At 34.1% G+C, this 16,182-nt stretch overlaps 2 protein-coding genes across 3 annotated transcripts in view; one reads left to right on the forward strand and one right to left on the reverse strand.

Annotated features, from left to right (window-relative positions):
- Positions 1-850, reverse strand: part of LOC136038711 (AP-3 complex subunit mu-2-like) — a 41,355-nt gene extending 40,505 nt beyond the window's left edge. For both annotated transcript variants that reach the window (XM_065722038.1, XM_065722037.1), the window contains exon 1: positions 677-850. In XM_065722038.1, coding sequence (XP_065578110.1) covers positions 677-711 — 35 coding nt within the window. In that variant the 5' untranslated portion in view covers positions 712-850. The remainder of the gene's footprint in view (positions 1-676) is intronic.
- A 25-nt stretch (positions 851-875) lies between these two features.
- The window catches only part of LOC136038712 (N-glycosylase/DNA lyase-like), a 46,089-nt gene continuing 30,782 nt past the window's right edge, over positions 876-16,182 (forward strand). The window contains exons 1-4 of the mRNA XM_065722039.1: positions 876-1,116; positions 3,246-3,439; positions 7,265-7,406; positions 15,196-15,332. Coding sequence (XP_065578111.1) covers positions 1,037-1,116; positions 3,246-3,439; positions 7,265-7,406; positions 15,196-15,332 — 553 coding nt within the window. The 5' untranslated portion in view covers positions 876-1,036. The remainder of the gene's footprint in view (positions 1,117-3,245; positions 3,440-7,264; positions 7,407-15,195; positions 15,333-16,182) is intronic.

The following is a 16,182-nucleotide window of genomic DNA, read 5'->3' on the forward strand; positions in this document are numbered from 1 at the left end:
AACAAATCAATTGAGGAAACTAAAAATTTACCTCCCTGTTGCTAACTTATAGGCTAGACATTCATCTGGTGAAAAAAATGGTATCAGTTAAGTACTCTCACTCTCTGAAAAGAAACACTAGACTACACAATTCTAGAAATTACTTTAAAACATTTTAAAATCCTTGCTTATGCCAATGTTACCATGAATGTCCAAGATCTGGGGAATTTCAATATTCACTAGTGAATTTAGGAACTACTTTAAAATATATTAAAATACATGTCTATGCCTATGTTAACACAAATGTCAAAAATCTGGTGAATGGCAAAAAAAAATGTAGTTGCTTGATGTATGTTCAAAAATATTTTTTAAACACACATATTTTTAAAGGTTAGGGCCCTCTAGAGGGAGAAGGAGTGTAGGTAGTTGCTTCAAATTACCTTCCTGGGACATACTTTAGTCTGTAAATTCCCTGACAGTTTCATTTTCCTAACCTAAACCCTTACTGAGATAGTAAGAAGTCAATTAACTAGAATTTTGCCAAAAGTTTACTAGAAAGGCCACTTAGACGAGACAAAAGAGTCTGGCCTAAAGGTCATCTACAAAGCTAGACAACATAGCCTAGAGTTTTTAAACACACTGATGTATTTATCATTTACAGCTTGAAGCAAAACCTCAATTGAAACATAAAATTTACCCTAGTCCATTGATGAGAAATATACTTTCTATCATTTCTATCCTGATTCCAGATAGTAAATAACTAGCTTCCTTTATGGTCAATTTGTTGAGTCACGTTTTCTCTTTTCAAATTAAGAGCGTTGATGTTTTTAGGCCTGGTCTGGTTTATATTGGATCCCAAAATTTTTAAATTGGCTGATGAAATTTGATTTTTTCACAGCATAAAATTATTTTTGCTTAAATAATTTATATTCTAAAGACTAAGGTTTCACACACATATCCCCGTCTTTATTATACATTTCAGAATCTAATTCTAAGATACAGTGAACTTATTTCAGTTTAAAAGAAGGTGTGAATCTAGTCTTAAGCAGACTGCCCAATGTGGGTAAAAGGAAGGATTCCCTGCTCTTCTGCTGAGCTGAACATTGATATAGTTCTTCAATGCGGCCAATCATTTAGGTAGAGGCTTTAGCTATATTCTTGTGTTTGGTGTGACAGGTAGCACATATTCCTGAAAAAGAACTTAGATTGTGATAGGTGGCTCTTGATTAGGGTTGTCACTAAGGTCAGTTCCTAAAATTGCCCAAGTTTGTATATTTTGGATATAATCTGATGACAGAGTCCATATTTCTGACATAATCCACAGCAAAGAAGGTGATAGAGGTAATTGACATAAATAAGGAATAGTGAAGGCCCAAGAATTGAGCTTTGAGGTACTCTATAAGCAACTGGAACTTGGTCATCCGAAGCTTCAGCAGAGATAGAACAGCTAGTGAAGAAAACCATGGCAGGTGTTCCTCGTGACCTCTGTCATGAGAAACCAAATCAATGAGGATCACACGGGTCAAACTGTTGAAAGCTTTCCTCACACCAAGGAAAGTGTTTGCATATATAAGACCAAAATCAATGACTGTTATATGAACTGAAGAAGCCTATTATATTTATGCTTCATTGAATCTTTCACAGGAAATCCACTTATGAAAAAAAAATTAGGTTCAAGGGAACTCATTAGATGGTTCATCACTGGTTTTTCAAATGTTTTAGAAAAGACAGAAAGAAGGGAGATTGACCTGCAATTACCTGGATCCTTACAGTCACCTCCTTTTTAGAGAGGTATCACTCGTGCAGACTTGAGTCAATGGGGTTAATTGAGTCAAAATAGTTTTGATGAGCTAGCAGCCCTGAAAAACTTCTTTCTCCTGACGATATGGATTTTGGTTGCATTAGGAGAACCCACAGAGCAACATACTACCTAGTTTAATCCTCTTCCAAGTAAGGCTGTAAAATCAAATCAAGGATGTTTTATGAAATTGACTGATTGGTAACTCATCTGGAAAAATCCTAAAGCTCCCCACACATCTCCATTGCGTCAGTATCATTTGAATAATTATAGGTCAACACTTTTTTGAGATTTGTTCCTGGGATTGTAAAATAATAACTGACCTTAACTTTTTAGATTAGGTCATTTTTAACCTTAAAATAAAGCTCTATCTTGTTTTTCTTCAAACATTGCACTATCCTAGTGAACAGCTCTTATCAGTAAAAAGGGAATGTCTAGTACCAACCACCCAGACTCCCCTCAGGTCCTTATGCCCTGAACAGTCGCTTATATGGTAGACTCTCCTCCCAATACCTGTAAAGCCGCGTATACTACATGCTCAAATTTGTTGATTTTGCTGGTTTGCATTATTTTTAATCATTTGTCATTAGCGTTTGGCTCATAATAGCAAATAATGCCAATTCGAAAAAAGAAGAAAAACACGAACAAGACCAGTAAACTTTGTATGCAGCTTAGAGATAAGTCCAGGCGCTGGGGTCGAGCCAAGATGTAATTGAGACGGTAGCGATTATTGTATTTAAAAGAAGTTTTCGAAAGAGCACTAAGTACCGTAGTGCTAAGTAGAGCTATAGGTTAAACAGAGTTTATAGGAGGGCTTTAAATTTAGTTACATATTCCATTATGTGAATTCTACTTGATTTTTATTCTGAACCAACCTAGTTATGGCAAAAATAAGATTTTTCACATAAGTTTAATTTCTTTTACGCTGATTGACATAAAGTCCGAATTGTTTCCGATTAGTTTATTTTTTTTAACCGACTTATTATGAATCATTTCACATTATTAAACTCTGCAACGTAAATTATTATGCAGCACTGTGAACAGTTGTATCAATTTGAAACTTGTTCAGAGAAAATGTTGATGGATTTTGAGTGTAAAAAAAGAAATTGAGTAATCAGAATAAATGTTTTCATTTAAGAAATAATTGCAGACGACTATTGGGTTTGGAGTTTTGCATTCCGCTTTTTGTTTTAAAGGTCCCATTTGTCAATTCCTACGAAATTAATACTTTTCTGTAATTTCTTAGTAACAACTTTGTTTATTTTTAAAATTACGTTCTTGCCATCTAAAAGAAAATTGTTGGATTTAATTTGGATTGCAAAAATAGACCTATAACAACCGCTTTTGCTGACAGAGCAGGCCAAGAGGTTTGATTCTATAAAAACTAAACCGTTATTTTGTTACCTTCCTTTTTTCTTGCATAATCCTCTTATTTTATCCCTTCTTTATCCTCTTACCTTTTTTTTAGGTGGAAAAGAGATCTAATTAACAAATCATGGCAGGGAGTTTTTTCTAACAAGCTTTGGATTCTCAAACAAGGTAGTTCTGAAATCAGTTACGAAGTCTTGTCATCGGATGCTGAATGTCACCAAACTAAGGTAGAGAAGGAACAAATTTGCAATGAAGAACTTGTTGACTACTTTCAGTTTAATGTACCCTTGGGTAAGACAATATGCTTATTTAGAAATTAGCTCGTGTCAACCACAATATTATATAAAAAGCTTAATAAATTTGTACATTTTTTTATTAATGATAGTAGAGTTCACGAAGAAAGGGTCTATATGGCCATGCATAGAGGAGGAGAAGGCACTAACCTGCCTTTATGAACTTTGTGGAAAAATTGAATATGTACTAAGCAGATATCAGCATGTCGGTTGTCAACACACTATTTTATGCATAGGCTCTTTGAGTTCAAAATTATCTAAATAAGATGTTTTGTCGACTTTAAATTTAAGGCCCACAATTTCGTATTAGCCTTAATGTTCAGCAAGGCCAGATCGACCAGGTGCGGGGCCCGATGGGAAGTTTTTTGCAGGTCCCTCTATATGTATATATATGTTTATAGTACCGGGAGATCAAGAGCTACGTGACAGGCTGTCTTCTATCTGAGCCAGTTGCCCAAGTGAAGAATCTGATTGCTTTAAATAATCCTCCACTTCTCACATTTTTCATGTAGCCCATAGCATAGCTGTTTATGTATCGCAATATTTCTTCCAAGAGATCCTATTGAGTTACTAGAGATTCTGTAACTGAAAGTATGTGGAAGGTGTCCATTAACAGTTTAGTGGGAGTCTAAAAAGTACATTTAGCCATATGAATGTGGTTCAAAATTACCTTCAGGGGTCTGTGATGGATGTGCTGCTAAATTGATTTTGTGATAAGTTTGTCCAACTAATTTGAATCTGAAAAAAATGACTATTGATGGTTCGATCATCGCTTACGTTGAATGAAGCTAAAGCAAAACATTTGTTTAGTTTTGCATTTGCTAGAGGAATCCTTTAGAGAGCAAGTAATATCCTATAACAGGCCAAGCCAATTTGTTTGGAAATTGTAGAGATGGCAATCCAGTTCGACAGAGGAGGTAGCGATCTTCAAATAAATTACTTTTGTTGCCTACTTTTCAAGCGAGAAAATGGAGGACTCCAGAGTGAATACATATAACGTGGATGCCAATTTTTTGGAAATTGTAAAGGTGGCAATCCAATTGGACAGAGCAGGTAGCAACCTTCAAATAAATTACTTTCGTTGCCTACTTTTCAAGCAAAAAATGGAGAACTTCACAGTGAATACATACAACGTGGAAGGGTCCAATGACCTGTAATTAACACATGCACAGTTGAGGGCATCATTGTAGGTTTTTACTGGGTTTTGCGCCACAGTCTGTTGGTGTCGAAGAATGCGATTGTGTTGTTCTTTTAACATAACATTTCTTTCTTTTTCACTTTCATTTTTGACTCGTTTTGATTCTAACTGTCGCTTGTCTTCTAACTGCACAATTGTTTGTTCTTCTTTTCCATTTTTGACACTCTGATACTTGCTGTCACATTTCTGCTAAACCTGCAATTCTTTGTTCTTTGCTTTCATTTCTGACAGGTTCTGATTACCGCTGTTGCTTGTAATTCTTGCTGCCGCTCATCTTCTAACTGCATATTTCTTTGTTCTCGCTGTCGAATATCTTCTAACCACATAATATTTTGTTCTTTATTTTCATTTTTGATTTTATATGATTCTCATTGTCACATATATTATAACCGCAGATTTTTTTGTTCTTCAATTTCGTTTTGAATCGTTATTATTCTTCTTGCCACTTATCTCTTAACCTCATATATCTTTGTTTATCAATTTCGTTTTTTACTCGTTGTTATTGTTGTTTTTGGAAGTATTCTAACTACATATTTTTTTTGTTCTTTATTTTAGATTCCTTCAGATGTTTTTTCAATATCCTTTGCCTTAGCTGCTCGGATCGGTCTTGTGATTTTTAATGGTCTAGGTTGTTCATTTTCACCTGTACATTTTACATTTCTCAGATCGTTCTCTTTATCTTGCCTCATTTGACGGTCCAGTTTTTGTTCATTTTGAGCTTACGTTTTTGTCCTTTTTTGTTTTCACTTTGAGTTTACTTTAATTATTTTTTCGTCCTCTAGATATTGTGAAGCTGCCGAAAAAGCCTTCGAAATTTACTCCACCGATCACGAATACACGAATTAATATATTTCTTAGTTGTTTTCTATAAGTTCTTCTAAAACTGGTTGAAAACCTATTTACCTCTATACTTCAATTTCAATGAACATAGTTGCTAAATTAATCAATCGGTCCTGTTCCATTGTTAATATATGATAGTTTTGTATTGGTTTTAGCGTGGAAATGATATCTCTCCCAAAGCAACGCTTACTGGAATTTTCAAGACTAGGCTATTTCACAGGGTCGAAAAAAGATGTTCATTTTGATGCTAGCGCAGGGCCCTTTCAAACGCGGGGCCCGATTGGGCCAAATCGTTCCAATTGCCCTTTATCTGGCCCTTATGCTTAGCATTTCATTTTGATTATATGTGTCACGTATGAGCTGGTTTATGAAAAATCCAAATCGGAAAATATACAGTGTGATATATATTTAGCCTGTTTGTGAATATAAACGTGTACTACTGAGAGGCTATCGATTTCTAATACATTTTACTTTCTCTGTAAACGAGCTTATTCTTTTTTATACTTCTTTAAGAAAAAAAATCAAAATAACTTTACATTGATAGAACTGAAGATTGAAAATATTTTTTCTGGTTTTTTGTAACTACCCCTCCCGTCTCCAAGCTTACCAAAAATCCTAAGAGTGACTAAAGTAGGATTGGCTTAACCCACTAAGCTGCACATTCACGTGCCATTGGTTTTCATATCTTTTGCCTGATTTCACTCGAGAAAGGCCAGTGAACACTTCGATCAAAATCCTGCGGATAGTTGCGTTCCATGGGCACAAAAAACCTCAGGCCTTAGTTCTTCCGTATGTCAAAGAAAGACCATCCTTCCATTATGATTAGGTAAATGGTTGGGTTAATGGATATATAACTATAGCTGTAAGATAAGATATTTATTTTAAAAAATCCAAAGCCCCGAAGAGAAGAGTTCGCATTTCGGGGCTAACAAAAAACAAAAACAAAAACAAATTTCAAAAACAACAGTGAACTTAAAACTGATTAAAGAGTGCAAAAATTGAAAGAATGATTAATTTATGTATTTATCATTGTTCAAAACAATCATTTTATCAGATTGGTCGAAAAAATAAAATAAAAATATACATGGGTCATAACATCTCAAAAGGTTAGAAACAAGTAGAAGCCGCTAAAATATCTAAAAGAAAACTTTGCCCACTAAAAACATAAAAAGGGAGGAAAAACAAGGAGAAATATGTACATATCCTAATTAACGATTTTTCCAATAAAATAAAAGAGAGGAACTAGAGTGTAAACTCCTGTACTCAAGTGTTTTTAACCTAGCTTTTTTTGGAAGATAATTGTATAAAGACTTTCTTTGGAAATGATTCGTATTATTTTTTTTGGATGGATTCTATCTGATTCCACTGAGGAGATGCCAGCTTGCCAAATTGGACAAAAATAATCAAAACGAGGGTGGACAAAGGAAGTATAAATCCGTAAGAAATGGGAAGCGAAAATGCCAAATTTATTTGCATAATTGTATTTAACATACAACCTTCGTTGAACAAGTTCTTTCTGTATCTGGCGACATTCTGTATATAGGCGACATTTTTTTTTAGCTGTAGTTATGGTATTGCAGAAGAAATTTTCTATTTATAAATAAATTGAAATAATTTTTTAAAAAAAGGAAATTTAAAAGATGTGGGTATCCAGATTTTATATGTAAAGAGTGCGTACAAGAAAAATGTATAAACAATCTAGATATTTGACACCCTTTGTGTTCAAAATTGGTGTACTCCGAGGTTCCCAAGCAGAAAAAAGGCAACGTTATGTTTTTTTTCTAGTGCCTTTGTATGATGCCTGGAGTCAAGCTGATGAAAAATTCAAGAAGTTGGCTCTTCGCTATCAAGGCGTCAGAATGCTACGACAAGACCCAGTTGAAAATGTTTTTTCATTTATTTGCTCCTCTAATAACAATATTCAAAGGTACGATTTTTCACGTTTATCTATTAAACAATGCCAACACTACCGTTGATTCTCATACACCATAATTAAAAAATAGCAAAATTTCTCTGATAGAAGTAAAGAGAGAAGATCAAAGTTAAAACGAAAAAAAAGTTATTGCTTCGCAGTTTATGAAACACATATCTGCAATATTGGTTCAAACAAATTGAAACATAATATATAAGTAAATTTGTAGAATTCTGAATGAACTAGCTCTTTACTAAGGCATGTAATTGACTCAACAAAACACTAGTCGGAGCAGAAAAGTCCGTAAGTACCCTGCAGAAAATAAAAGACTAATTTGTAAGGCCACCAATAGTCTTTTACAGACCATGGAATCATTAAATTCAAATAGAGAATTTTATTTATTCATTTATTTAATTAAATTGAATTTATTTAATAGATAATTTTTATTAATAGACAATTTATTCTCTCAAAACCTAAAGTACGATCAGCTTTCAGTAATGCACTAGGTTTTTCAGAAGTCTACAAATTTAGGGAAATATTACGAATCAGTTTACTTGAACCAATATTGCGATATATGTTGCAGAAACTGCGAAGCTGTAATTTTCTTCGTTTTAAGGTTTATTTTCGCTCTTTACTTCCATCAGAAATACTTTCATTTTTTAGTTAATTTTTTATGTTTTTAGGTGTTAGAAATGTAAATAACCTGCCTGAGATTCTAAGGGGGCGTGCCTTTCTAAAAGATAACAAACAAGTATTGGTCCAATTAGAGAGTCATACTTACTTCCACCATTTACCCGTGCCCTTTAACCAAACACTTGGAAAACTATAGGTTCCAGAACTATCTTTGTTCTATGACTATCCACCTTAGTTTTTTTGCCCCAGGAATGACGCATGGATGGTTAATAGATTGACTTATCTATTAACAAATGAACTAACATCATTCTTGCACTTTTTTTACAATTAGCCATGGCTTGAGCCCGCAACTATTCGATTTTAATTCGATTTAATTTCGATTTCAAGCTAAAATGACTGAAATATGCATAAAAATAAAGCGTTGCCGATGTTTGGAGATCTGAAGACTAGGCGTGAAAAGACTCCATCTGATTCGATGCAAACCTACTGGGTTTGCGTTGGCTTTGAGGTCATTTTTTCCATTTCAAAAGTTACTTTTTTATCGTTTTGGAGAGTGGGATAGAAAAATGGAAAATGAAATTGTTAACACTTAAAATAGTTACTTTGATCTAGACCAGTTTTAATGAGAATCATCGTATTAAAGGTAATAAAAACGTATTAAAGAACCATTCAGATGGACAGAAAAAGGTCAATTGGAATCTGACAGCCTGTCATGACATTCGCCAACGCCTACGGCCGCCGAAATGTACAGGATATTTAAAGTCATAGCGATGCACTCATTCGAAGTTACATTAGTCTTTACTTTAAGGACCCGCTTAACGAGTCCTGGCTCTAACTCCACCTTGCCACGGCTATCTTTTAGCTGGTGTTTCAGGCCACATTTGACTTTTAATACTGACGAAAGAGTCATTGATCCAAGACAATTTAGCCTGTCAGTTTGCACTTCCTTTAGAACACTGAAAAGGCGCTCGGCAATGATGATATTTGACAATGGTAGTGAAAAAAAAAGTACTGTATCACTTTCAGGACTTTTTGAAACATGATTCCTGCCGCAGAAAATTTTATTGTAAGAATATGGCGCCATTATACTACTATGTCCAATTCGTTCAAATTTGGAAGATTTACACCTTCAGGTAAAGTTTTATTTGATATAACTTCGCCTGAATCCAAATACCACAATCGTAGCGATCGAAGAATTGATGAAAACTAGGAACTCTTAGCTTGTAGCTAGAGCTTGGAATCAGGAAATGGAGGGAGTTGTAGATTTTGTCGGAGAAGGGAAACCGATCGAAATTTGTTTCATACCTTCAATGTAAAAGTCTCTTGCGGAGTGACAAATTTGGAGACTTTCGGCTGCAAAACGGCTATCAACGAATTCCTTCATTTCCACCCTCATAAGGAAATCATGTCCTTTATATCTGATATGGACGCTGTTATCGGGAAGCTAGTTCGCTTCATCGTCCGGGTTGATGGTGAAAGGGTTAGTTACTCGAATATGGAAGTTTCATGAAATTCAGACCTAAAGTAAGAAGGAGCTTTTGTACCTGGCTTTTCAAGAGTTCACATAAGGATTTTTGTGCCGGAAACATAGTATTAGGTATTCAATTCTCCTAACACATATTCAACAAAATACTTTTGAGCTCTTGAGTATGGATTGTTCAATGTCATTTTTAAATTAAAGCCAACGAGTGGGAGCCAAAGCAAGGAATATGTGTTGTTCCACTTAAGTGAAAACTTGAAATTCTTTCCTGTATGTATCTCACCGTTTTCGACTGTGTCAGAAGTGACTAGAAACGATTCTACATAAATCTTCCAGACTCTTCGAAAGTTTTTACAAGCGTGACTTGCAACCAGGGCACATAAATGGCAGATACATTCGTAAAACTGCTGTCAATCATCATTAATAAATAAATTAAACCCAGGCGAACAGAATTTACAATAAATAATCATGTCAAACTCAAAACAAGCAGAAATTAACATGATTAGGTCTGACAACCCGCATGCTTCCTCAAGGGAAGAACATAATTTTACTTTACTAAGAAAAAACACAGTGAAGTGGTTAACAGTAGTACCTGCAGTATTAATAGCAGTGATAGCAGGTACATATTGCCTTTTGGTCTAATAAACATCCCACTCATGATTCCCTAGAAGTTATCTCTTGATATGATAAGCCGATCCAAAAACATTGCTGATACGCCCGTACCAACAATCTATAAACAAATACCATGTTTTGATTTAGTTTAACTTTCCCCTCAACATTTTCCCCAAAACTTTTTTTTTATATATAATACTAGCTGTTGGGGTGGCGCTTCGCGCCACCCCAACACCTAGTTGGTGGGGGCGCTTCGCGCCCCCCCCAAGCCCCCCCGCGCGCGTAAGTCGTTACGCGCCATAATAGTTACGCGCCATTGTAGTTGTGTCCCTATGTCCCACCTGTGAATATAGATAGATATATATATATATATGGTTTTAACTACGTAAAACTTGCGAATATACAACATTCTTTGCTGTCCCATTGTCTTTGCATATAAATAGATTGTCAGGTTTACCGACTCTTGAACATGCAACATATAATGGTCCATGGGAAAACAATCTGTATTCAGATCTATACCTCATGATTCTAATGATTGCCCTTGAGCTTTGTTGATGGTGATTGCTAATCGACCATTCCCTGTCCCGGTGTCCCGGTCGTCATTTACATCCCCCTGTTTCCCCCGGTGTCCCCGTTGTAGTTGTGTCCCTGTGTCCCGGTCGTCATTTATATTCCCTGTGTCCCGGTCGTCATTTGTATCCCGGTGTACCGGTCTGTATATACATTCGTTTTTTAGTTTTGTTTTTCTCCTTTATTTTTTTCCTTTTTTTTTCTTTTTTAGTTTATTTAGATTTTTAGATTTTTTAGTTTTTTTATTAGTTTTTAGTTTTTTTTTCTTTTTAGTTTTTTTGTAGTTTTTACCTTCTTTTTAGTTTTGTTAATTTTTTTTTTTACTTGTGTCCTGGTCGTCATTTATACTCCCTGTGTCCTGGTGCTTTGTTGATTGCTAATCGAACATTCCTTTTGTCCTGGTCGCTTTCTCTTTGAGTGTCGTCATTTATTTTTTTCTTTTTTAGTTCTTTTAGTTTTTACCTTTTTTAGTTTTTTTTAGTTTTTAGTTTTTTTAGTTTTTTACCTTTTTTTAGTTTTTTTAGTTTTTTTAGTTTTTTAGCTTTTTTATTTTTTTTATTAGTTTTTAGTTTTTTTGTAGTTTTTGCCTTTTTTTTAGTTTTTTTAGTTTTTTAGCTTTTTTATTAGTTTTTAGTTTTTTTTTGTAGTTTTTGCCTTTTTTTAGTTTTTTAGCTTTTTTATTTTTTTTATTAGTTTTTAGTTTTTTTTGTAGTTTTTGCCTTTTTTTAGTTTTTTCAGTTTTGACGTCACCTGATCCAGTTTTTTCAGGTGACGTCACCTGATCCACGATCCACAGATCCACAGACAACTTATTTTTATATATATAGATAGTTTTTTTTTTTTTACTTATGTCCTGGTCGTCATTTATACTCCCTGTGTCCCGGTGCTTTGTTGATTGCTAATCGAACATTCCTTTTGTCCTGGTCGCTTTCTCTTTGAGTGTCGTCATTTATTAGTTTTTTCCTTTTTTTTTTTTTAGTTTTTTATTGGTTTTTACCTTTATTTTAGCTTATTTTTCAGTTTTTTCCTTTTTTTTAGTTTTTTTTTTATTTTTTATTTTTTTTTAGTTTTTTACCTTTTTTTAGTTTTTTTAGTTTTTTTAGTTTTTTAGCTTTTTTACTTTTTTTATTAGTTTTTAGTTTTTTTTTGTAGTTTTTGCCTTTTTTTAGTTTTTTCAGTTTTTTTTTTAGTTTTTTATTGGTTTTTACCTTTATTGTTTTTTTAGTTTTTTAGCTTTTTTATTTTTTTTATTAGTTTTTAGTTTTTTTTGTAGTTTTTGCCTTTTTTTAGTTTTTTCAGTTTTGACGTCACCTGATCCAGTTTTTTCAGGTGACGTCACCTGATCCATCCATCCATCCACAGACAGACAACTTATTTTTATATATAATATTAAGTAGAATGGCACAAATGGTACGGTGCTGGGTATAGTTTGTTAGCTTGCTGGACAACAGGTTAGCAAAGGCAGCTTATTTGGAGTTGCTATGGTCAAAATGGAAAAGATAATAGTCGCATCAAATGAAGACCGTATTTGATGAAGCAGATAGGTAGATAGATAGATAGATAGTTTTCCATATAACAGTAAAATACTTACGCAACAATCTACAAATACCTACAAAGGCTCCATGACCTGCAGGAGGGGATTATGAAAAGATCCCATAAACATTAAACATTTAAACTCTTAACATTTAAACATACAAATTCAAACTCTTAGCATGTAAAGCATTTGCTTCACAAAATGCAGAAAAAAAAGCAAGGAAAATTCATTAAATAAGCTTTATCATACTGCAGTGAATCACAACATCTATAAATATAATAATAATAAAAAATGGATAGCACTACATACATCAAGGAAAAATTATTCACATGAAAACAAACATTTTTACGAGTCTTTCGAAAGTAAGTGCCAAACGAGTGGCATTCCCGAGCCGAATCGGGAAGGGTGTTCCATGTCAAACGACACGCAAGAAAAGGATTAAGATTGAATCTTATTGTTGGCGTATGCGGAATTTGGACATTTAGAGAACTACTGAGCTGATTATTTGAACTATCAGATACAGAAGAAGACGTAAATCAAATGGCTCTAGGAATATCACCATGGAGCTGAAGAAAAGTGAAAGACGCACAGGAAAGAATGTAAAGTTTTTCGATATCGAGTAACAGTTTAGTTGCCGAGCGATTTACATTCTGGATAAGATTTATAGGTTTATTGTAAGTATTCGAAAGCAGTTTGAGAAAAGAAGAGACAGTAGACATCCATATGACTGGACAATAAGAAACGTTGGAATGAATTAAGCTGTGAAATAGGATATTGGATTCTTAGAATTGGTCCAGGAAAAATATGTTTGAGTTTTGTTAGAATACCTAGGTTTCTGCATACCTTCATTGAATCAAATCAATTTGGTGTTTAACAGACAAATTGTCATCTAGGAGGATAGCTAGGAACGGACATGGTCATCCTTTGGTCTACTAATAAAGCCTTTGAATATGTGAATTTCAGATTATTGAGGACAAGCCTAAGTTACACGAGAAAAAAAAACTAGTTTTAGATACATTTAATGCAAGAGAGTTAGCATCAAACCACATTTAAACTCTCTTGAAGAGGTCCACTAACTTTGTACCAGCCTCATCGTCTGTTCTCCCAGAAGTAATAATGGTGGTATCATCGGCAAAAGTAACAAGAGAATGTGAGGTATGCTAGCTATGGATATGGGTACGGGATAATGTTGGACGACTTAGACGACAGCAATAAAGAAGATTTTTATTTCTAACTGCAAAGATTAGATCATTTACATGAAAATAAAAACAGTACCAGCCCTAAAATCGACCCCTGAGGGACCCCCTGGTCAACACTTGATGGTGAGTGAAAAAGTGGATCAACAGAAAGTATTCTACCAGATATGAAAGACTGAAACCAAAAAAAAAAAAAAAAAACGTACTGCCTCTTATGCCAGAATGAGAAATTTTAATTAGAAGAACACTTTGGGTTAAAGAATAAAAGGATTTACGAATATCCAGAAACAAAGCAGCAGGAATCAAAAGGGAGTCTAGGGCAGAGTGAAGATAATTCAGTAAAACTGCGCAAGCATGCTCAGTTGAATGATTTGCTTGAAAAACAAATTGAAAATCGTGAAAAAACCTTTAGAAGTAAGAAAACTATTAAGACGAGAACGAATCTCCTTCTCAAATATTTTGCTAAACACAGACATCAAAGAAATTGGCCAATAGTTGGATGGATCATTTCATGTTCTCCCTTCTTATGTAACATGATGACTCGAGCACGCTTGAGGCCACTCGGGAAAAGACCATGCTGAAAGGAGAGGTTAACAAGTTTCGTTAAGTGAGAAATAATGGAAGGAAATATGAACTTAATTACTTTAGTAGGAATATTATCAAGGCCAGACGACAAAGAATTTTTCGATCCCATAACAATGTTAGTAATTTCTATCTCTATTGTTGGTTCTAAAAACATTGATTTAATGCAAGGTGGCCCAAGATAAGACCTGAAGTTGGATCTTGAAGGAGAAAACTAACAGCCAAAGCCATCCTTTTACCAACATAACGCAAAATATCATCTTTACCAATCGCAAAATATTAAGTAAATGCATCTTGAACTTTCAGCTCCCCTCGATATTTTTGCCATAGAGATCCAAAAAAGAAGGGACTGATGAACACTGAAAAAAGGGCCTAAGGACAGAATTTATAACTTGCCAAGTTTTTCGAAACAACTAAAATAGTACTGGGATATGGCTTTCGGCACGCAGAATTTTAAATATTATTGTAAATTGCTGAAAGCAAATAGCTTTCATTGAGGGGCTTGCAGACCTAAAGGCCCTCCAGAGATTTTTTTTTCTCCTACAACTCCTAAGGAGACCAGGGTCTCCCTGGTCTAAATATGCTAAAGAAGTGGTAAAGAACGGAGATTAACGATTTTGTTTCAGAGGAGGATTATTATTCATGTTATTCTTGTGATTTGCATTATAGATTGCGGTTTTGTATGACCTTGTTAGGTTTATAATTGAACAAAAATATATGCATGATATTAACGTAAAAGGAAAGGAGAGTAATATAAGTTCGTGCTTTTTTGTTATTTTGTTTTTGCCGGGAAGGGAGAGTAGATTCACATTACTATATTGTGATTTGAATTTTCGAAAACTGTGCTGTATAGCCTTGTTTTTCTTATGTAACATCTATATATCTGTCTATCTATCTACCTACTGCTTTGGGGTTCTAAATTTATTGCTCTACTGAATAAGCTTACCCGGCTTCTTGTTACTTTTACGCTTTTCTTGTATTTATATATAAAAGTAAAGGGTATTCCTATAATAGAAATTTTCTATTGCTGGAGTTCAGTTGTATAGCAAATCATTATATAAGATAGTTTGAAAAAAATGTTTTGAGCTTCTTTAATAACTAGATAGGAAAGGTAGAAGAAGATAAGAAAATATACAAAAAAAAGGCTAGATACTAGTGTTTTTTTCGTAAATCCGAGTGTGAATATATTTGTTTCAGGATATCATCAATGGTTGAACATTTATGTTCGAGCTATGGGAAACAAATAGCAGTTTATAATGGTCAAAAAGTGTATTCTTTTCCTGAGCTCTCTTCTTTAATGGATGAGTCAGTTGAAAGAAATTTGAGGACTCTAGGTAAGTGTAAAATTGGATTTTCAAATACATAACTCGTTACGATTTTAAATTATATTTAAAAAACAAAGTTCTTTCAACCCAAAGTAAGGGTTATCAATGGATAACCCTCATCATTTATCAATGGATAAATTTCTTCAAAACTTGCTTTGGCTTTTGTAAAAAGTGCCAGTGCCGTTCGGTCATAGACACATTCTCCACATAAATTTGAAAATTTTAGACTTCCATCTCTTGTAAGAAAAGTAAATGGAATTCCATTCTACAATTTTTCCTTTGATAAATCCTACAGGACCTTACATGAATTGACAATGCAATCCCTAGATCGATATTCAAAAATTATTTGGAAATGGTATAACCGAAGAAATATTTGCAAGAACCTATGTTCTCTTTGTATTGGATTTTTCCGGTACTCAAGGTTTGACTATTGTTTGAACGGGTACAGTAAGCTTAGAGTGTACCTTTGCCGACCATTGGAGGAGAGTATTGCTTTAATCTCACTAAATCAATTTGAAACCTATTGGGAAATTACCCCTGATGGCAGTGTTCAATTATAGTTGGCACCTTGAACACACATCAAATAACTAATGTATTCAATTTGTATCCTTACATGTCCAAACACATATCCTATTCCGTACCCACGGAGTCCCTCGACTATATTCAGAGCGTTAACAATACCCTTATCATTGTTAATAGTAGCCCATCAACTGTAAATACGGGGCATTGGGTAAGCATCTTTCAAACATTATTCAGTTATTTAAAATCGGAAGCGAGTACAAAATTTATCAACCAAAAGCTGTAGTTGTCATGCACTATTATGCTGTATTTTTCGATGTCGCAGATATATTTACAGTGA

Source organism: Artemia franciscana, chromosome 18, assembly GCF_032884065.1.
Source record: "Artemia franciscana chromosome 18, ASM3288406v1, whole genome shotgun sequence".
Classification (NCBI taxonomy): Eukaryota; Metazoa; Arthropoda; class Branchiopoda; order Anostraca; family Artemiidae; genus Artemia; species Artemia franciscana.